The 22,152-nt window shown below is 34.3% G+C and overlaps 2 protein-coding genes and 1 long non-coding RNA gene across 5 annotated transcripts; 2 read left to right on the forward strand and 1 right to left on the reverse strand.

Moving 5' to 3' along the window:
* Positions 1-2,245: 2,245 nt before the first annotated feature.
* On the reverse strand, positions 2,246-8,869 carry LOC110782307 (uncharacterized). Its single transcript, XR_008929686.1, has 3 exons — positions 8,744-8,869; positions 7,820-7,936; positions 2,246-2,851 (listed from the first exon to the last, which is right to left on the reverse strand). It is a non-coding gene; the product is annotated as an uncharacterized lncRNA (long non-coding RNA).
* Positions 8,870-10,954: 2,085 nt separating this feature from the next.
* LOC110782504 (DEAD-box ATP-dependent RNA helicase 35) lies at positions 10,955-16,284 on the forward strand. Of its 3 annotated transcripts, none has more exons than XM_021986685.2 (4): positions 10,955-11,225; positions 12,080-12,171; positions 13,408-14,334; positions 15,247-16,284. In XM_021986685.2, exons 2-4 carry the CDS (start codon positions 12,164-12,166, stop codon positions 16,109-16,111), a joined length of 1,800 nt encoding a protein of 599 aa, XP_021842377.1. In that variant the 5' UTR covers positions 10,955-11,225; positions 12,080-12,163; the 3' UTR covers positions 16,112-16,284. The 3 variants fall into 3 exon arrangements, with proteins under 3 accessions (XP_021842377.1, XP_021842378.1, XP_021842379.1); XM_021986686.2 differs by having other exon boundaries at positions 12,085-12,171; XM_021986687.2 differs by lacking the exon at positions 12,080-12,171.
* A 1,826-nt stretch (positions 16,285-18,110) lies between these two features.
* Positions 18,111-21,397, forward strand: LOC110782250 (sugar carrier protein C-like). The gene is made up of 4 exons (XM_021986367.2): positions 18,111-18,424; positions 18,743-19,065; positions 20,094-20,723; positions 20,833-21,397. The coding sequence occupies exons 1-4, from the start codon at positions 18,289-18,291 to the stop codon at positions 21,286-21,288; spliced, it is 1,545 nt and encodes a 514-aa protein (XP_021842059.1). The 5' UTR covers positions 18,111-18,288; the 3' UTR covers positions 21,289-21,397.
* The last annotated feature ends 755 nt before the right edge of the window (positions 21,398-22,152 follow it).

The raw sequence follows: 22,152 nt of genomic DNA on the forward strand, positions 1-22,152 counted from the left end.
GCAAGCAAAGCAAAATAGGGTTTATGAATTTTAGGGGCTCATTTAATGACGGGGGAGTCCTATTTATAGGCTCCCTAATCCCTTGATGGGCTAGGCTTAGGAGATTTGAGTTGGGCTTAGGAAACAAATGATTGGGCTAGCTTAGGATTTAAATTAAACTCTTTTGATTGGGCTCGTTTAATAAAACGAATTGGACTTTTTATTTAAAACCCGAAGCACATAAAAATCATTTGCAACTCATTTAATTTCCCGACTCAAGAATTAAATTCGTTTCGTAATTAATTAAAATAATAAATATTCTAATTAATTAAAATACATTAAATACATTTAAATATTATTTAAATGCTAATAAATCGTAAAATGCTTTATAAATATAATAAAATATATTTATAAATATTATAAAAATACGAGGTATTACAAATAGTTCAGCAAATATGTCTCCTTTATATATGTATATTAGATTTTGGAAAGAGAAATACGAGTGCTCTTCTGTCTCGCGTGTTTTAATTGTCTTCTTTTTTGCAATTTGAAATTGTTACTCCTCCGTATTTTATTTTATTAGGAGTCCCATTTTTCTAGAACTGACAAAGTCTGACACGACACGATAACACGACACGATGCGGACACGAAAAAAGCGGGTTAGTGTTAAGGTTTAATTAAACGGGTCAACACGACACGACAAGTTTGATTAAATGGGTCGGGTTAGTATTTAGATTCTCAACCTGAAACTGACACGACTTTAAACCAGTTAAGAAAATCAACCAATTATTTAATGTATTCGGTTACCAACCTTATAATAAAGCTAACTTTATCGAACAAACACGACAACACGACACGATCCGGACACGAAAAATACGGGTTAGTGTCAAGAGATTATGACACATGCAATTAGTTAAACGGGTCAACACGACACTACACGTTTATTAAATGGGTCTGATTAGTGTTGAGACTTTTCCAAACTTTTATATTCGACACGAACACGACACGTTTGCCAGCTCTACATTTTACCGACACGCGTATTAAAGAAAGAAAGTTGAATCTAACAAAAATAATAAAGTAAGTGGGGGGGAGGGAGTGATAAACAAATACAAAAAGATGATAGGAATCATATTTTAATCAAAGTAGAGAGGAGTTTATTGTAGTGGTGGTACCTAAAGAATATTAGATGTAATTAATAATTATAATGTGGGAGAAAAATTATTAAAAATGGAAGTGTGACTCCTAATAAAATATGATCGTAAATGGTAAGTGTGACTCCTAATAAGACTTTCTTTGACGAGTGCCCAACGAGGTACTTAGGGCTCGACACATTCCCAACTTAAGGGGAGGTGCTTTTGGCAACACGCACGGTAAGAGTTTCTCTATTCATTAGAGATATGCCAAAATCAGTATTGTTTGAGAGGCTCTTGATACTGTTTTCATGTTGGTTGTCGATATAGTTAGCCAAAAAAGGTTAACTAATGATATGTTGATTCTAGGTCTTTGTGGGTTGTGTACAAGCCCAGACAAGAGAAGCCAGTCAGCCACATAAGCCATGACAATGTTGCATTTCAAAACAAGTCTTATACTTCATCCGTTCCGGAAATATCGCACTATAGTTGACTTTTACCCCTCTCCCTGTTACTTTGACTCTTAATATCTCAAATTGCGTGCAAGTAAAAATTATAAAAAATTAATATTTATAAAATATATATCAATACGAATCTAACATGACCTCACATGACTAAATTTTTTTTACATGCGAATCACAAAAAATTGTCAAAGTTGTAGTGTGAATAGTGTAAAAAACAAATGGTGCGATATTTCCGGAACGAAATGTGGAATAATCAGTTTAATACTCACATGTAAAATATGTTCTTAAAATTTTACTCTGTCTTGTTACTCCTAAGTCCTAACTCCGTAGTTTATTGAAGTTAACGTGCACCTAGTTTTACTTATGTACTTTGATGAACGTAATTGGGTCACTGTTTTCGTACATACTCATCGATTGTTTATTACAGATTTCAGATCAACAAAGTGTTAGCTGGTGACTTAGTTTGTTTGTTTGTTTTTCAATTTGATTAATTCTTCCATGGATAAAATTGATCGATGTTAGATCAAAATTGCTTGAATTTTGGCTCACTCGCTTACTTGTTGACTAAGTTTATTTATCCTTAATTTCAGCATTTTGGCCCAAAATGGATATATAGTTTTGTTCTAATATAGAATCATGATATAGACAAATAAACAAAATATGGCTCTTTATTACACGTATTACAAAGTATTCCCTCTATTTCTGAAAAAATGCATAACTTTGACTCGAGCATGCATTTGCTAATGTACAACTTTGATCACTAATAAATTTTTCTTTTGTGTTATCACCCGGTTTACCCTTAGAGCTAATCCGGATTCAGGGCGAGTTCTAGGTGGATAGGTTTCAGTCCCTTCCGAATTTTTGTTGCGAGGGATCGAACACGCGGTCCTCCATACCAAGTTTATCCTCAAACACTACTAAACGTCTGAACCAACATGAAGAAAATAGACTCTAGAAGCTAAAAAAGGGTATCCTGAGCAATTGTACCCCAAAAAAGAAACAGTATGTACAACCAGTCCGTGAATAGCCAGCCGAGTTGGAGATAAGCAGACTGGATTCGCTGACATCCGCCACAGGGTAAACCACCGTCTCTCATCGGAGATTCCTAGAGGCATACCATCAGAAAAGCTTCCTTGACCGATTGGGTAGATCAAGAAAACAAGGGGAGATTGATACAAGTGAAACCTCTGATAAAATGTCTGCCCGTAACGTAACTCCGCTTTCTCATCTTCTTAAACCGAAATGGCGGGGAAGAGGAAAGGTTCCTTTTGGTGACCGCTAGTATATTTAAGTATTCATTAGTAAATCCTATAAAAACTGATGCAATTAATGGAACATTTATCAAGAAAGGTAGAGTGCAAATTGTAACATACTTATGTAATATCCCTAATTAGGGGTGAACTAAAATTCAAGGTACGTACTTTGAATCGAAACCATAAGCTGTTAGAAACATATGATTTCGGGTAATAAAATTGAAAACTTATTCAAACAGGTTTTGTTTGTGCCGTTATGATTAGGGGCGGATCTATTATACAAAGTGGGTAGACAATTGTCTACCCTCTTTAAAATATTATTCCTATGATTTATTAGCATAAATAAAGTTGTAGCTTGGTGGTAATTGGTAATGCTTTCAAAGCTTTGGTTAAATATGAATGACCATGGGTTCTATCCTTGTGCCTAATATTTGCCATTTTAGTTTTTTTCTCCCTTCAAAATATTTGCTTCTCTTTTTTGAAAAATCACTTTGTTTTCTCTATGTATGAAATATACATTTTTTTAATAAGCGTGTCTATCCTATTCTAAATGTCTGGATCCGCCACACTACGATTCTCAGTTTTCTAGAACGGGAACCTTGTTAGGTATCCGGTAAATACTGTTTTCAATAACGGGTACCCAAAATTAAAAAATTGGAACCCAAATAAATATCGAGTGCCATAAAGAAGGAAAATATTTCCTCCGTTCTTTTTTAAATGACACAATTATTTAGGCACGTTTGCCAACGCACGACTTCAAACGTTAATATCTTCAAATATGCATAAGAAAAAATTATAAAAAGTTGATATTAAAAAAATATTTATTGAGACGAATCTAATTAATAAGACCCCACACGACTATGTTTTTTCTTATATATAAACCACAGAAAAAAGTCAAAAGAGTTTAAGTGAATAGTGTGTAAACACCAATAATGTCATGTAAATGAGAACGGAGGAAGTATTAGATATTTCTTCCACGTGCATGGGACAATGATTTTCCTAGCTTTTCCTCTATTAATAGGTCCGTATTATTAGTGGTAAACTGTTTAAGAACAGTAATTATAGTGCAATGATGAAGTGAATTTCATGTTTAATGTTGGATGGGATTGATCCTACAAAATAAATGTTTGATCGACTCTTTAATATTCGATGTCTTACAATTAAGTGTGTGATCAGAAGTCACAACCAAAAAAGAGGAGGATGTGCATGCACAGATTTTACTCGTAAGAGAAATCAATGTTTGTGCCATTTTTTTTTGGACAAATTGTTTTTTACCACCTACAAAAATCGAAAAATTGTTTTTTACCACCTAAAAAATTAAAACTTGTATTTTACCACCTAAAAAATAATTAAAACTTGTTTTTTACCACCTAAAAAATAAAAAAATAGATGAAACCTTTATGTATGGCTACCTAATTCAAATTTCCTCCAATTTTATACATTCCTTGTGTGATTTCTTTAACTCTTTCACCCTTCGCTCATTACTTCCATTAATTATTGTCAAATTTTGTAAATTAATGGTGGTGAAAAATTATGTAAATTAATAGAAAATAAGGAAACGGGGGAAGAAAATAGAGTTAAATGCATGAAATCGTGGAAGAATAAAACATATTAGAAGTATTACCGTTGTTGTGACCCCCTACATAACATTTTCATCTATTTTTCCATTTTTCAGGTGGTAAAATACAATTTTTAAAAAAATTTTAGGTGGTAAAATACAAGTTTTAGTTTTTCAGGTGGTAAAAAACAATTTTTCGATTTTTTTAGGTGGTAAAAAACAATTTATCCTTTTTTTTTTTATATATATATTTTTTTTTGACACGAGCTTAAAGAAACTAAGAGATACACTTATTATTTTTAGTAACTTATCAACCCCACTATCTAATTAAATAATCTATCTAATATATCATATGTCCCACCAAACACCCCACCCCCACCCTCTAAAATAACATGGTCCCCACTTATTTTATTTATTAAAATATCTATCCAACCCCACTCGTGTATTCCTTAAATAAATACGGAAAGAATATTTTGGTAAATGAACACAACTTATGTTAGAAATCGAGTCTGAGTAAAAGTCAAATTGTTTATTCTTTATGCATACAAATACTACGTACGGCAATCGTATATTTTATTTTTGGAGTTTTAGTTTCCTAGTTGAATGAGAATTAGGAAACTATAAGTGATATTTTATTTTTGGTATATTGTTATCGAATTGGTATTGGAAAGTCCTATGTCTATTATATATAGTATTATGTCCTATATATATACAAAAAGTGTGTGATCGAGGTTATATTAATTGGTAGATTAAATTGTGCAAAGTACGTCAACTGGTAGATTAACTGGTAGATTAATGGCGGGTTCAAACAAGAAGAAGAGGATGATGAATGAAAGAAGACGGCCTCCGGTGGCATCAACAGCAGCACCATGGCTTGTGTATACGCATTCGGATTCGGAAAAGAATGAATTTCAAACATTCTGCACAATTTCAAACAACAATCTTAACAACAATATTTATATAAGAAACATCCCTGAATTGGAAGGTAAAACTGTCGAAGCTTCCTACCATGGCTGGTTAGTTCTTCGTGATTCTAACAAATTAAACCTATTTAGTTTATGGAACCCAATGACTATACAATTACTCACTCTTCCACCATTGCCGCGATTGTTGTCATTCGCAGAATCTGATTTGCCAGACTTATCTGCTTGTACACTCACATCACCTGTACCAAGTTATGATCTTGAAAATACAAGTACTAGTTGTTGTTGTGTGCTTTTTTTGTTTTTTGATTTTCCAGGACAAGTTTTGTCCTGCCGTCCTACAACAAATCAAAATCAGTGTGGTCGTATTAATTGGGAAATTCAAAGAGTTGAGCTTGATGGTGAGAGTGTAGATATATACCGCACTGTTATACTGAATGGGATCCTATACAGTGAGGGTCAGATGATGGATGCCGATCATTATTCAATTATAGACTGTTTTTTGAGTACAAACTCAATCACCTTTAAGTCCTCGAAACTCAAGCGACCTAATTATGGTTACAATTATATTCCTGCTATGGATGCTCTGCTTGAATCTTGTGGGCGTATATACTACGTAAGTCTTTTAATACGTAATGGAGGGGAATCCCAAATTACCGCGGTCAAAGTGTGGGTGTTGGATTTGCTCGTAGAACAAAATTGGGTGGAGGTCAAGTCTTTGGATGGCCGCGCCTTTTTCTTAGATCAAAATTCTTCTACCTGGTGTTGGGGATCTGAATCTGAATTCGGGGTTCAAGGGAATTGTGTCTATTTTGTCTATGATGATTTCAGATGTTTTTATTCTTACAGCCTACTAGATGACAGGATCACCTCGTTTCTACATTACCCCAACTTACAATTCCCTGTCAAAAGTCCTGTCTGGGCAAATCTAAATCTGATGCCACAACATCAACATCAACACGACAGGTTAGTAATGTACTCAATCGAAGAAGAAGAACAAGTAGAAGATGATGAAGAAGATAGGTTTATTAGGCAAATCACTGAGCTTCCTCAAGACATGATAAGTTTATTATCAGAATACATACATTTGTTCGATCTTGGGAACTTCCGAGCTACATGTAAGACTATTCGATTAGCAGTTCCGCCCATCCCAAAAACCAATAATAACTTATTGCTTCCTTTGTTTATCTCCTTTAAGAATGATGAAGGTGGATCGTGTCAAGTAATGGACCTATATCGTAACGATATACATTACAACAACCTCAGAATATCATCTACAGAAGATCCTTTTACAGTAGATTTCTCCAAGAATGGTTGGGTTGTTATACTTACTTGGAGTTACGATAAGTTGAAATCACTAAAGTTCTTCAACCCAATCACTAGGGTTAGGGGGGATTATGTCGACCCTGATGGTGACCTAAGTGTTTCGGGTATCAGAAGTATCGGGTTCTCAACTTACCCTAATTCCCATGACTGCATTACTGTTGCTTTTACAAATTATTTTAGAAATGATTTTATAGATGCAAATCGAGCAGTCGTCATATACCATATTCAAAATGGGGATGAAACATGGAATCGATGTGAATTTAACCATAATGAAGACATTACCTTTACTGTGGGAACAAGCAGTCCGGTTTATTTTGCAGGAGCATTTTATGTTCTTGACATAAAAGGATATTTGGGAGAATTTCAACTGGTAGATGATGAACAACAAGGAAGCTGGAAAGTTTACAACAAGCCGTCATCCATTTCAGATGATACAGATACACTACAATCATATCACTTAGTTGAGTGTGATGGACAACTTGTAGCTGTATTTGTCGGGTGCATGGGAGATTGGGTTAAAGTGTTCAAGTTCGATCTTTGTAAACTAATTTGGGTTCAACTTAAAACCCTTGGTAACTACAGCTTGTTCGTTAGCCAAAAGTCATCTTTTTCGGCATTGATTACAGAGGTTGGGATGAGAAATAGGATCTATATCTCCAGGTTCAGAGGGAATCATATAGTTTTCTACTCCCTCGAGACTGGTAAGTTTCATGTTGCAGGAACTGAAGATACCATTGAGAGTTTTAGCAATACGAGTGAGCAATTGCATTGTTTTTGGCTTTAAAGTGTTAATTAAAGTGTTTTGTTTTTGGCAATCAATTTATAAAATTCACATGCAGTTTCTTATTACTATGTTAGAAATCAAAACAAGCTTATTTTATTTTTGTCTAAAAGCATCACTTACCAGATTGTGAAACATCCATTAATAGCTAGCCTATGTAGGATTCGAACCTACATCATTGTGCAATTGCACAAAGCTCTACTAATTGAGCTAATAGGCTTTACACTTAGAAAAAACATCACCCAATATGTGTGTGTATATATGCGCATTTGGTTACAAACACGTAATTAGAGTAAATTAAACATTGTAGAAGCTCAACTAGCACACTGGCACTTGCAATAGATCATTATCCAGTAATGCATATAGACATATAGTAGAAAGTTCAAGAAGTAATGCAAAACTCACAGACTGCCGCTTTCCTTAAAAAAGGTAGAAGAACTTCATATAACGGACGTAAACCATGAATATGCTGTTCCATAGCCACTAGCTTTCTTGGAGCATCGATACTCAATGACTCATTACCTACAAAAACAAGATCCTGCTAAATAGAATTACAGATCTGCATCGATACTCATTACCTACAAAAACAATGTCGAACAACCCCTCTTTTGTTTCTGACTAGCCAACCAAGCAATGAAACATTGCTTATGAATATAGATTTCTATTCCAAACACTAAATATCCAATCAATTTATTCATGATTCACCTGTTTAATTAACATTTGTAAAGTATTTGAATTGAGAGTGAAGAGCAACTGAGCAAGTTAAGTAAGGTTTTACACAAACTGGGGAAACTTAACTTCTTCCACAGGAAGCTCAATTGAAGTTGTTTGTCTGTAATTTACCTATCTTTGTAAAGCAAAAGCTGACTTTACAATTCTTTACAAAAGAGGGGTAATCTTTTGGATAAAGGAATTAAACTTTTGTGAAGGAAGTTGACCCTTGTCTTTGAATTGAACATCAACTACCAGTAATTTCGACAATTGATTTAAACAGAATCCCACTACCAGAATTTGGAAGTACCATTCTTCATCAATTTGTTCTTCATATCACCAAACCCTAAACCAAACCCACCAAATAACATACAATCTAACCAAATCTCTAGTTCCATATGCAATAATTCAGAACAAATCAATCAATTAAACACAAAACTAATTCTTTAAATCAATTTGGAAAAAAGGGAGACAATAATTCAAAGATATAAAAAGGTGAAAATAAACCCAGACAACAAATCAAAACTTCAAATAAATAATTGAATACAAAATGACTACCAAAATCAGATCAACACAACAATTAACATCAAATTGATAAATCAATTAAAATGAACTAACCAGATTAACCAGCAGGCAGTAGATGATTAAGAGAGAAGGCCAAAGTATTATCAAAAGAAATAGTTGTTGAGGAGAGAGAGAGAGAGAGAGAGGAGGGAGATTGTCAAGTAATCAAGTGTGTGATAAGCTAATTGAGTACGAACTACGAAGTAGAAGTAAAAGTAAAAAACGATTTATGTTAAAAAGTTCGAGGAATTAAATTCGGCATGCTAAACACATCACAGGGGAAATTCTGTAAATATATTGAATGTCAATGGTACATATTTTACTCAGAATGCTAGTCTATTTTTATTGTAATGGTACATGTTTTATTGTAATGGTATATGTTTTTATCGTAATGGTATTCCATTTAACGAAATGGTACTTTCTTTTTGATGAATGGTACATGTTATTCACCAAAATGTCCCTGTGATGTGTTTTGAAACACATCACAACATGCCGAAATTTCGCTCTCAAAAAATTCGGCCTTTTGACTTGTTTAAATTTGGATTTTAACACTTTAAACTTGCTTAAAATAATAAAATTGGTCCGATATGACGTATTTAGAGAACATTACTCTATTTTTATTTTATTTTATTTTATTTTTGAGAGAACATTACTCTATTTGAACTAATTGTCTTTGTCAATTAAGTTGATCTGGTATGATCTAGTTTGATACATGTTATATTTAATCAAATAAGTCATTGTTGATTGATCAATCGAAGTCAGTGTTAGTTACGACATCTGTCTCATAATAAGTGAAACACTACATTAGACAAACGTTTTTAATAAATAATACGGAATAGATGGGAACCATGAAATGAGTTTGGTAATACTTACGTATAAAGGTTGGTTAATGGAATTACTTTATATTGTGAGAAAATGGGCCATGTAATTGTGAGAAAAGTTAGTGGGTCATGTTAGGTAAAAGTTAAACGTTTTTATACTGTGGGTTCTTTTCAAATAATGAAGTGTGTCAAATATTTTGAAAAATGTTGAAAAAAGAAAGTGTGTCATTCACCAATTTACAACTCGATCTATTTCAACTAGAATCAAAATTGTCATAATCCGATTATGACCAGCCTAATTTAAAATTGTGTAAGCAGTAACCGCATACTGACCCACTAGTTTTTAAAGTTGTTTAAAACTTACCAGTCAACCAAAAGAACACATCACTTCAACCCGACATATTTTAACCATAAATCGTTCAACCCGAGAAAAAACCAAATTATCAACCCAAATTCAAAGTGCTACTCCCTCCGTATTTATTTAAGAGATACACTTAGTCGGGTACGTGTATTAAGAAAAAAGAATTGAATGAATTAAAATAATAAAACAAGTGGTATTGGGTAGATATTTTAATAAGTAAACAAGTGGGGACCATGTCATTTTGGGGTGGGAGGTGGGGTGGGTAAATTAAATGTATTATTTAATTATATGGTGGGGTTGATAAATTACTAAAAATGGCAAGTGTATCTCTTAAATAAATACGGCCGGAAAAAGCAAGTGTATCTCTTAAATAAATACGGAGGGAGTACTTGAGAGCTAGTCTATCCGTTTTTTTTAAAGTGATACACTTGCCTAAATCAGTCATTTTCGTGTTAGACTTCTATTTATGGAAATAATCTCAACTACTTTATTACATTTTCTCCTTTAATTGTTTCCACTCCTAACTACATTAATATTTTCATGGTTCCGACACTTAGGCCCCATTTTGTTCATCTTATTTCTATTTATTTCGAGAAAAAAATAAGTTCATATAATAAGTTCGGAAAAAATAAGTGCTATTTAAGTCCAATTTATAACTAAAATAAGTTTTGATAAGTTCTAAGTAATAAGTTCAAAAAATTAAGTGATGTTAGAGTTATGGTATATCTAGGGTACTAGTATATTTAGGAAACTAGAGTTGTATTGTACGGAGTACTTATTTTGTATGTTGTTTAAATAAATAAAAAATTGCGCCATTTCTATTCTCATAAATGTTCAACTATTTCCTATAATTACAGCTTCAAAACTTAAACAAGTAATCGATCATAATACATGTATATTAATATTTCCCCTGCATTAACACGGGCATACATTAGTAAAATAAATAAAAATGAGACCATGATCAACTCTTGTCCCCGATGAAATAAACCTAAAAAATTAAAAGTGAGATTGTAGAATGGGCCCGACCATTAAGCCCGGAAATCACCGCCTGACCCGGATATAAATGATTAGCCCGACAACAATAAACCCCGAAAACCCCCCTCCCTTTCACTCTTTCACTCCTTCCCAAGAAATCTCAATCGATCGAGAAATTCTTGAAAAAAAAAAACCTAATTTGAAGCAGAAGAAGAAAATGGCGACAGAAAGTGGTGTTGGTGATAACAGCATCTAGACCTAATTTCCGACAAATTAGCTTTTCCAGTTCACGCTTCGTTTTCAGCCGCTGGTTTCATCGTCACTGCCACCGGACCCCCCGCTTTTGAAAAGAGCTCACACTCGTCTGCTTCGTCAACCGGTATTACTCTTTATTTCTATAATTTTGTAAAATCAAACTTTTTGGAGTTAATTTTGTTACGATATTTGTGATTTGTGATTTACGGTTTTGTTGTTTGATTCGGAGGAATTTGGAATTGATTAATTGAATGATGGTGATGATTAATATGCTTCTCCGTATAATATTTTACTTAGGTTTTGGTTGCTCATTGAGCTCGTGATTGTGAAGGAATATGTCCTTTAATCAAGATGGCAATCACTGAATATAGATTAGGATTAATAATGGAGATTAATAATCCGGTTATTTAGGTGGTCATAATATTTTGCTAGAAACCAATTATGATCTGTAGTAGTTAAGGTTTACTGGGATAAGGTTCCCTAGTTTTAGCTCGTGATGACCATATGATGATTAGACCTGGTTATTGGACAGGGTAGTCCAATGGATATAGGGTTAGGGTCAAATTAATAGGACTTTTATTGGTCAGGGCTCTTATTGGACAGGGTCTTTATTGGACAGGGTCATTATAGGGTCAAACTTATACTACAATTATTTTGAAAATTAAAATAGTAATGATACAAAAAATTACGTGTATAGCTTCGTATTCACTTGTACTTGCACATGGCTCTTTTGTTTTTCATTTTTCATTGCTCGTTTATTGACCCGCCCATAAAGACCCGCTATTGACCCGCGACCCGCTTTTGACCCGCCCATTATCGACCCGCTAAAAATGACCCTTTCAATACCCGACCCTCTTTTGACCTGCCCCGACCCTGACCCGACCCGCCCGATAACCAGGTCTAATGATGATTAAACACAAGTTGAATAAATCATTAACCTTATTCAGTACTCTAAATCCGGTCCTTTCCTTGTGAAAGTGAAGCAAACGACGCAAGGAGATCTTGATCTGTGCTCGTGTGGACTAAGTAGAGGAATCACGCTTGGGATTTTGTCTCCGAAATATGAAAAGGTATATTTAACTCCTATATTATGATTCGTATTAATGTATGCTTGCGATGTTGTTAGATCTTGAACTTTTAAAATTCACCCATTTTTCTCAAGTCCTCAACATTAGCTTTGGTTAATAGTGCTGCTTGAAATTTACACTTCTACACTATTTATTCCAAAACAAGAATGGTTACTTGTTAACGTGAGCAGAATATCCTGAATCTAGTTGTTGTTAGTTTTGTCGCTAGTCTGTATCGCTCCTCTGCCGTACCCTCTTAAAAAGCTTCTCTTCTGTTTTGTTTGTGTATTTCTTTTTCATTATGTTTGATCTCCTATTGTTGCATTTTGATGCCCACTATAGAAAACTAGCTTTTGCAAATCTTGTTCTCCATCTTTTTCCTTTTGATCTAGAACTTTTAGTTCGACGATTCCCATTTCCTGAAGCCTGGCTTCACATTTATGACCTTTAGTGGAGCGGTGGGCTATTTTAATTTAAAACAGGCACACCTTTGGAACATCACGGGCTTTCTGTTTTCTCTAGATTTTATAAAATCTCTCCTTCTCAGCAATGCTTTTTTTTGATAATGGCGGCAATTTGCATGCTTGTAGTTTGATCTGATTGAGTATGCTTGTTTCCTGAGGCCCTTGACTCAGATTTATAACTTTGGGTGGGCTTTTTAACAATGGGGTAATTTGCATTCTTGTATTAACGCTAGTGATTTAATGTGTGGGAGGTCTGAAATTTCTGTACAAGTTATATACTTATATTTAGTCGTAATTTTAGTCTCTGTATCCGCAACAATGTTGAAAGTAACTTGCAAAAAAGTTTGAGTTTCTAATGGCCAGAGTAAAGTGGAAGCATATATTGATCTGTGCTCTCATTTATTGTCCTTGATATTATACAGTAAAGTCTACAGATGTATAAAACTGAATAAGAGGTTTCATTTTGAAGTAGAGATGAGATGACAAAGGCCGAGAGCATGTTTATGTTTATTTTGATGCTGTGTAAAATATAATGAGGTGAAATATTCTCGATAATTATCTACAGTCTATTTTTCTGTTGATTTTATTTGTATATTTATTGATTCAAAATATGTAATTTTCTAAATTATTCAATTTATTCTCTTGAGCTCATTCGTATTATACTTTTTTATTTTGATATGATTCGATTCTTCTTAAATGATGCGTTTCAAATTGTTAAATTGTTTTGGTGTTTGAAATCGTATAATCCTTTTTAACAAGATTCAATTTTTCTCAGGCCTGCCGGTATTTCAGAAACTATGGAAATTGAAGAGGATGATAACTATGAGGACTACATCCCTGTGAATAAGCGAAGGGCTATGGAAGAAGCAAAAATACTTCAGAAGGGGAAAGAGTCAGCACCAAATGAAGTTGAAGTCGAGAAGGAGAAAGCCGAGGAAGCTAAGCCCAGTCTTCTGGTGAAGGCTACACAATTAAAGAAAGATGTTCCTGAGATCAGTCCTGTTGAGCAAATTGTGATACAAGAAAAGGAGATGATAGAGAATCTTTCAGATAGGAAAACCCTGATGTCAGTTCGTGAGTTAGCCAAAGGCATAACATACACAGAGCCACTCTGGACAGGGTGGAAACCTCCGTTGCCTATAAGGAGGATGTCAAAGAAGCAGTGTGAAACCATTCGAAAGCAATGGCATATTATTGTGGATGGTGATGATGCACCACCTCCTATCAAGAACTTTAAGGAGATGAGGTTCCCTGAACCTGTTTTGAAGGAGTTGAAAGACAAGGGAATTGTTCAACCCACACCAATCCAAGTGCAAGGCCTTCCTGTAATCTTGTCCGGTAGAGACATGATCGGTATTGCGTTTACCGGTTCAGGGAAGACATTGGTTTTTGTCTTGCCCCTCATAATGTTGGCCCTGCAAGAGGAGTATATGATGCCTATTCTTCCCGGCGAAGGGCCGATTGGTCTGGTAGTTTGCCCTTCAAGGGAACTTGCAAGGCAAACATACGAGGTTGTGGAGCAGTTTCTGATTCCGCTAAGGGAGGCTGGACATCCAGAATTGAGGCCGTTGCTGTGCATTGGAGGGGTTGATATGCGGTCACAATTGGAGATTGTAAAAAAGGGTGTACATATAGTTGTTGCCACTCCAGGGAGGCTTAAGGATATGCTTGCCAAGAAGAAAATGAATCTTGATAATTGCAGGTAAAAGCTTCAAGTTCTTTATTCCTGTTTTAATAGTTTAATACCTTTACTGTGTAGTGTGTTATAAACTTGCTGCATCACACCCCTTTCCTTATTTTCTTCTTCACATGAATCATATAACCATCATGTAGAATCAGAATGAAGTGTCATGGTATAAGAGCTCAATTATAGATTTTAAGTATTGTAGTTTGGATTCAGAAGCTGGGGAGATGGTTAGGTACTTTGTCTTGCATATAATCATATGATTCGCTAGTATTAGATTGGCTACGGGTTCACAATTTGCTGCCTAATTTGCTAAATTAGATGAAAAAATGTACCAGTTTCATGTTATATTTGCCTTTTCCGTTTGCACTTCGTTGGGTGATTAGGAATTAGGTAACACTGGTGGGGTGTTAAGATGGTTTGATTGTATGTAACTGGCTCTATATGTTAGTTGACAGTCGGTGGTGGCTCAGCGCTTATCTCATGTTTATTCTTATTACTGCCTGCTTGCTTTGGGTTACACCAAATATTTGTTATTTGGATACGAGTATTTTTTAGTGGTTTTTCTTCTAATAATTAGCAAAGGAAAGAAATTTAAGTAATACTTAGCCTCTTTCTTCTAAGAACTTAATGGTAATTTGCACTTTCCCCCTTTTGTGGATCATCAAACATTTTCTCCCCTTTATGACTCGAGTTTCGTAGGGTCATGTTGGTGGTATTTTAGTAATTAGCTGATGCTACATCATTTTTGTATTTGGTCTGCTAATATTTTAGTAATTAGCTGATGCTACATCATTTTTGTATTTGGTCTGCTAAAATATATGGAACTTGGCTTTCCTATTATTAACTACCTTAATAACTTAATAAAGCATCTTGAGTTAATCCCTCTCTTTATTTAAGGCCCTAACAATTGTTTTTTTTTCCCCTCAGATATTTGTGCTTGGATGAGGCAGATAGATTGGTTGATTTAGGGTTCGAAGATGACATCAGAGAAGTCTTTGACCATTTCAAAGCTCAAAGGCAGACAGTCCTGTTTTCTGCCACTATGCCAACAAAGATCCAGAATTTCGCTCGAAGTGCCCTGGTTAAACCCATTGTTGTAAATGTCGGCAGAGCGGGGGCCGCTAATCTCGACGTTATCCAAGAAGTCGAGTACGTGAAGCAAGAGGCCAAAATCGTTTACCTCCTCGAATGCCTACAAAAGACCCCGCCACCCGTCCTAATATTTTGTGAAAACAAAGCTGACGTGGACGATATCCACGAGTATCTCCTTTTAAAAGGGGTTGAAGCCGTCGCCATCCACGGTGGAAAAGATCAAGAGGAGAGGGAATACGCCATTAAATCCTTCAAAGCCGGGGAAAAAGACGTGTTAGTTGCCACCGATGTCGCCTCAAAGGGGCTTGATTTTCCCGATATTCAGCACGTTATCAACTACGACATGCCGGGTGAGATTGAGAATTATGTTCACCGAATTGGTCGAACGGGAAGATGTGGGAAAACGGGAATTGCAACGACATTCATAAATAGAAACCAGAGTGAGACTACACTGCTTGATTTGAAGCACCTTTTGCAAGAAGCTAGACAGAGGATACCTCCAGTATTGGCCGAACTTGATGATCCGATGGACGAAGCGGACGATGTTGCGATGGCGAGTGGAGTCGTTGGGTGTTCTTATTGTGGAGGGCTTGGTCATAGGATCCAGAATTGCCCTAAATTGGAGCATCAGAAAACCCAACAACTTGTTAATTCGAGAAAGGATTATTTTGGAGGTGGGGGTTATAGAGGAGAAATATGAAAGGTTCAGTTTGGTTTGTTGTTTTTATGTAAGGTTTGTAGTAGCTGTTGCTGGATGTTTAAACTCCTTTGGTAATGTATCTTTTGTATGTTTAAGGAAATGTTTAACGTTTCATTAGTATAAATGTATATTGAGGTGAAATATATTTTTCGTATATGTGTTTTTACTATCTATTACTAAATATTTTCATCGTTTCTGAATAAATCATCTGTAATCTATAGTTAACTTTTGAAGTCGTTAATGTAATAATGCCTTTTTGGTGTCCCTTATATAATAGATTAAGGGTACGGATTTTGCCAAGACAAAAATTGATAGATCAAAGGCAACACCGTTAACCGCTAGCTGTCTGTTATCTTATTTATTTATTTATTTATTTTCTTTTGATGAAACCGTAATCTTTTTATTTCTATATAACGTGAAGTAACAAAACGAATCAAATCTTCCACTATCATTTTCTTAATTTGTTGCTTGACCCAATTTGGCAATTAATTGGTCTTTTACCCGTTGATTGTTTTATCTTTATTGCATGAAATGGTTTCATTAATCTGTTTCGTTATTACTCGTATTTATATTTGATATTACTCTTTTTTTTTGTTATAGTTAGTGTGATTAGTGTCCTCCAATTATTTTTTTTTGATAGAACAAGGTACTAGTTATGAAAATTGACGGGTAAGTAAGCGTGGATGAAAGCAGCGTATTAATAGTCTAATACTAGTAATTGAGAAAGACACCAACCATGTGCATAAATGCATAATAATGACCTCAACGATTATTACTTTAGGTCATAGATTATAGATATAACCAATTGAGGTTGGCATGAGTGGTTAGGGAGCAAGCCCTTAACCAAGGTCTCGGGTTCGAGGCTTGGGAATGGAAAAAATCTCAACTGGGAGGGATGCTGCCCATCGAGGTACCCATGCAAACTCCCACGGGAGACCTCGCAGAAGGCGGTGGGAACAGTCCTTAGTTTTTTTTCCCTTATTTTTTGCACGGAAAAGATTTACTATATTTTAAAGAATCTCATCATTCATTTTTTTGTTTAATATAGAAAACTATTCCTTACACAATTGTTATCCTTTATCAAATTTTTGTTTCTATAAATTAACTATTTGTATATATATATATACTCCGTATATGTTACGGAGTATATAATTTATTCTTTTCTAAATACGGTGACATATATATTTTGTTTTACATAATATTATTATTTTTACAATTTTATTTTTGAAAATCAATTAATTATTACACTACTTTATTTTAAAACAATACCGAGAACAATGTGTCACACCTTCGAGAGTGTTTTTCTGGCACATTTTTTAACTATTGAAATCGATAACTATAACTATCAGTCAATAAATCAAGCAATCAATTACTATATATACTAGACCTGGCAAACAGGTCATTTGGATCGCATTCGAATGAAGTAATTTTGGTCACTTTACTTCGGGTCTGGTTCGGGTATGAGTCAAAATTTTGAGAAATTTTGTATTTTTTTTATTACATTGTATGCATTTAATAAGTATTAAAAAGCGTGAACAAAAAAATTATTTAAAAATCCGAAACTCGGTCGTGTATTCGGTCTCATTAACACTTGATAAAATCTGGTTTTTTACCTAACGAAAAAATTATTTTTAATAAATTAGTTTAAAATTAAAAATATACGAAGTATAAACAAATGATTTAATAACAAACGTGCAACGCATAGGACCTAACCTAGTAATCAATATTACCCAGCTTGTACTAAAAATTACGGAGTACCAATTAATTAATAGCTAAAAAAATAAAATAGAGTTTCAATTTAAATAAATTTCCAGCAACCTACTACTGTACGCAAAAACAAAAACAAAAACAAAAGAAACACAAAAAGATAAGTTATCTTCTAATTAATCTTGCAACTAAATACGGTGTTCTCTTACTAAAACTCCTGGTGTGCTCCTTGTAAATTCGGTTTTGCTTCTTGTTAGGATAGAATTAGGAGACCTTTTAGAGTTGTGTTTATCTTATGTTTCTTATTATATACTTCAATTAATTATAGGTTTCGAGTTATTAGTTTCCTATTACATGTCGATTAGGATTAGGAGAGTATATGATACTATAAATACGTTGATATTTGTGCTTTAATTTATTCATAATATCAATATTTTCTCTGTCGATCAAACATAGAGATAATATAAACAATGGCGGGTGGAATAATGGTTGATGGTGGGAAAATGGGTAAAGACTATCCAGGAAAACTAACTAGCTACGTCTTTTTGAGTTGCCTTCTTGCGGCTGCCGGAGGTTTGATTTTCGGCTATGACATCGGGATTTCAGGTATTAATTTGATTTATTGAATTATTATATTATCAAGGTTTAATTTAATTTGTATGGCTTGAGTTGAATGAATTGATGTTGCTAGTGTTATTCGCTTATTTTTTGTTATTTTTTTGAGGGATACCGTTATTCGCTTAATTAGTCAATCTTGTATAGGGATGCTAGCATTAATCGCACTTGTGTTATTAGATACGTGAATTAACATATTATAATTGTCATTAGTACGTAAATCTCGTATATGGATTCTAATTAAGAGTATTAATCGCATGTGTGTTATTAGATACATCAATTAACATAATATAATTTTCATATATGTAGGTGGAGTTACATCAATGCCGATGTTTTTGGAGAAATTTTTCCCATCCGTTTACAGACAGCAGATGGCGGATTCTGGAACGAACCAATATTGTAAATTTAATAGCGTCAAATTAACCATGTTCACATCCTCTTTATACTTGGCTGCATTGGTAGCTTCAATTGTGGCATCCACCGTCACCAGAAAGTGGGGCCGTAAGCGATCCATGTTTGCTGGAGGGCTCCTCTTCCTTGTTGGTGCCGTCGTTAATGCCGCTGCTCAAAACGTTGCAATGCTTATCATTGGTCGTATACTTCTTGGTTTTGGCATTGGTTTCGCTAATCAGGTACATACTCCTCGAACGTAACCAATTTTTTTTTTTACTGTACTGTAATTTTAATATGTTTTACTTGAGAGATTATTATTAGTAGCAGAACATAACTCATTGTTTTTAAGCACAATTATATTGCGTTCTATCTTAAAGTATACGTATGTAGCTTATTACGAAACGATTTAGATCGAAGTGTTAATGCATTATGCATATATAACCAATATTTTTACTATAATTGTAATATGTTTTACTTGAGAGATTATTATTAGTGGTATAACATAACTCTTGGTTTTAAGCACAATTATGTTGCATCTATACTATATATATTTCTACAAATGTCTACATATCACGTGGCGCTCTCCCTCAATCAAATGTCTACATATCACGTGGCGCTGACCTCAAGTTTCAATATTAGAGCATTATCCAATTGAGCTATATTATCTTTGTAATATTAATATTAATATAATACAGAAAAAATTGTGAAAAATATCCAGATATAATTTCATTAAAGAATATAATAATTAATTGTTATTCACATAATATCCGGGGTATCGCCCGGGCCCAAATACTAGTTCTATCTTAAATTATACGTTTGCTTATTACGAAATGATTTATATCAAAGTGTTAATGCATTACCTATATATAACCTATATTTTTACTGTACTGTAATTGTAATTATAATTGTAATACTTCGTATGTTTTACTTGAGAGATTAGTGGCAGAACATAACTCTTGTTTTTAAGCACAATTATATTGCATTCTATATATCTTAAAGTATGCATAGCTTATTAATTACGAAACGATTTATATACCAAAGTGTTAATGCATTATGCCATTATGCATATATAACCAGTTAGTCTAATACGTAGTACGTAGTTCCTAACCTATATGTGACATTGATATTGATAGAGTTACCGTTTCTAATTTATACTTCTTATTGCTATATCACATATACAACCAATTAATATGTGTAATTGTAAGTTGAGATTTGTTTATAAAAAATTATATTAAGTAAATTATTGGTTGTTGTATGGTATTTGCAGTCAGTGCCTGTGTTTCTATCAGAGATGGCACCTTACAAGCACCGTGGTGCGCTAAACATGATGTTTCAACTGACAATCACAATAGGAATCCTGATAGCCAATCTCCTTAACTACGTATTTGCCAAAGTTGACCACATTGGATGGAGGTTGAGTCTCGGGGGAGCTATGGTTCCTGCTCTCATTATCCTTGTTGGTTCTTTAATCCTTCCCGAAACCCCCAACTCCCTCATTGAACAAGGCAAACCCGATGAAGCTAAGAAACAACTGTTAAAAATTCGAGGGGTTGACAATGTTGACGCTGAATTCCAAGATCTAGTTACAGCTAGCGACGCCTCCAAGAAAGTGGAAGACCCTTGGAAAAGCCTCTTAAAAGACAGACAATATCGACCTCCTCTCATCTTCGCCTTTGCAATTCCAATGTTTCAACAACTTACCGGGATCAATGTGATCATGTTCTACGCACCGGTTTTGTTTAAAACAATTGGATTTGCAGATGACGCTTCCCTCATGTCAGCTGTTATTACCGGTGGCGTTAACGTTGTTGCTACTTTGGTCTCCATTTACGGTGTTGATAAGTGGGGAAGGCGCGCTCTCTTTCTTCAGGGTGGAATTCAAATGCTCATTCTCCAGGTAATCAAATCAATTTCTTCAATCTTAATTTAATTAAATGTAACATTAATGGATTGATTAATTAATTAATTGACGACTTATCTTAATTGTTGTGTTGCATATTTGTCAGATCTTGGTAGCAATATTCATCGGATGGCAATTTGGGGTGACAGGGGATGCAACAAATTTGCCAGAATGGTATGCAATTGTAGTTGTATTGTTTATATGCATCTACGTAGCAGGATTTGCATGGTCATGGGGTCCACTAGGATGGCTCGTCCCTAGTGAAATCTTCCCTCTCGAAGTCCGATCAGCTGCACAAAGTATCAATGTATCGGTTAATATGATATTCACCTTTATTATAGCCCAAGCTTTCCTCCCAATGTTATGTGCCATGAAGTTTGGACTCTTCATCTTCTTCGCCTTCTTCGTGGTGGTTATGACAATATTCATCTACTTCTTGTTGCCCGAGACCAAGAACGTGCCTATCGAGGAGATGAATCTTGTCTGGAAGAATCACAAGTTTTGGGGTCATTTCATTCCCGAGGATGTTGTTACTCCCGAGATGCCCGTGCTTAAAGCTTAATTCCATGGGTTACTTTTTTAAGATTGTTAATTATATGAGAGATTTTAGTAGATTATTTATGTTTAATTCATTCATTCATTAGCCGTACGTATGGAGTTATACACATTTTTATTATCCACTTATTTTGTCATGTGTGTTTAGAAATAATTATTTGTGCAATTGCAAAAAGTTAAAATATACCAAGTACTTCGCATATATTTTTCCCATAATTATGAGACTAACTGGTTATGCATAATGCATTAACAACGTATTAATAGTCTAATACTAGTAATTGAGGAAAATACCAATTAATTACTAAAATGGCGCATGGAAAAATATATTCTGTAGAAAACAAAATCGGTAGGAGATTAAGTATATTATTATTTCATAATTTTGGCAATAAAGAATAGTAGGAGATTTGATTCACTTTTGTTAATTGCTACGTAGTAGAAATATCACGAGCAGTGGGTAACGGACTGACGGTATTGTGTTGGATATATCAATTTTTGCCTTGGCAAAATCCGTATTCTAGATTAATATGCCTCAAATAATAACAAATTATAGGACAAATAAGCACAACAAAATATGGAAAATCCCTTAATCACTCTTTGATTTACTTTTAAAAACCAATCGTTTTTCTCTTTGATTTGTTTTCTATTTACTTTCGCACGTAATGCGTGCATACAAGATTAGTAACTATGAATGCAACACTACACTACTTTGACCGCTCTCTAGTGGTCTATTAGTAAATGATATACAAAGTTGATATGTATAATGAAAATATTAATTGTTGCTAATATGACAATATGTTTGCTTAAGAGTTTCACTCAATTTGACGTGTTTTGTTATGTTAAGCCATATTTTGTCGTATTTTTTCCAAAAATA

The sequence above is a fragment of the Spinacia oleracea genome, chromosome 3, assembly GCF_020520425.1.
Source record: "Spinacia oleracea cultivar Varoflay chromosome 3, BTI_SOV_V1, whole genome shotgun sequence".
Lineage (NCBI taxonomy): Eukaryota > Viridiplantae > Streptophyta > Magnoliopsida > Caryophyllales > Amaranthaceae > Spinacia > Spinacia oleracea.

Bases quoted from the DNA above. Each gene is read 5' to 3' on its own strand.
- LOC110782250 (XM_021986367.2), top strand. From the start codon at position 18,289: ATGGCGGGTGGAATAATGGTTGATGGTGGGAAAATGGGTAAAGACTAT. The intron at 18,425-18,742 runs GTATTAATTTGA...TCATATATGTAG, and splicing joins CTATGACATCGGGATTTCAG to GTGGAGTTACATCAATGCCG. The intron at 19,066-20,093 runs GTACATACTCCT...TGGTATTTGCAG, and splicing joins GCATTGGTTTCGCTAATCAG to TCAGTGCCTGTGTTTCTATC.
- LOC110782504 (XM_021986685.2), top strand. The intron at 14,335-15,246 runs GTAAAAGCTTCA...TTTTCCCCTCAG, and splicing joins ATGAATCTTGATAATTGCAG to ATATTTGTGCTTGGATGAGG.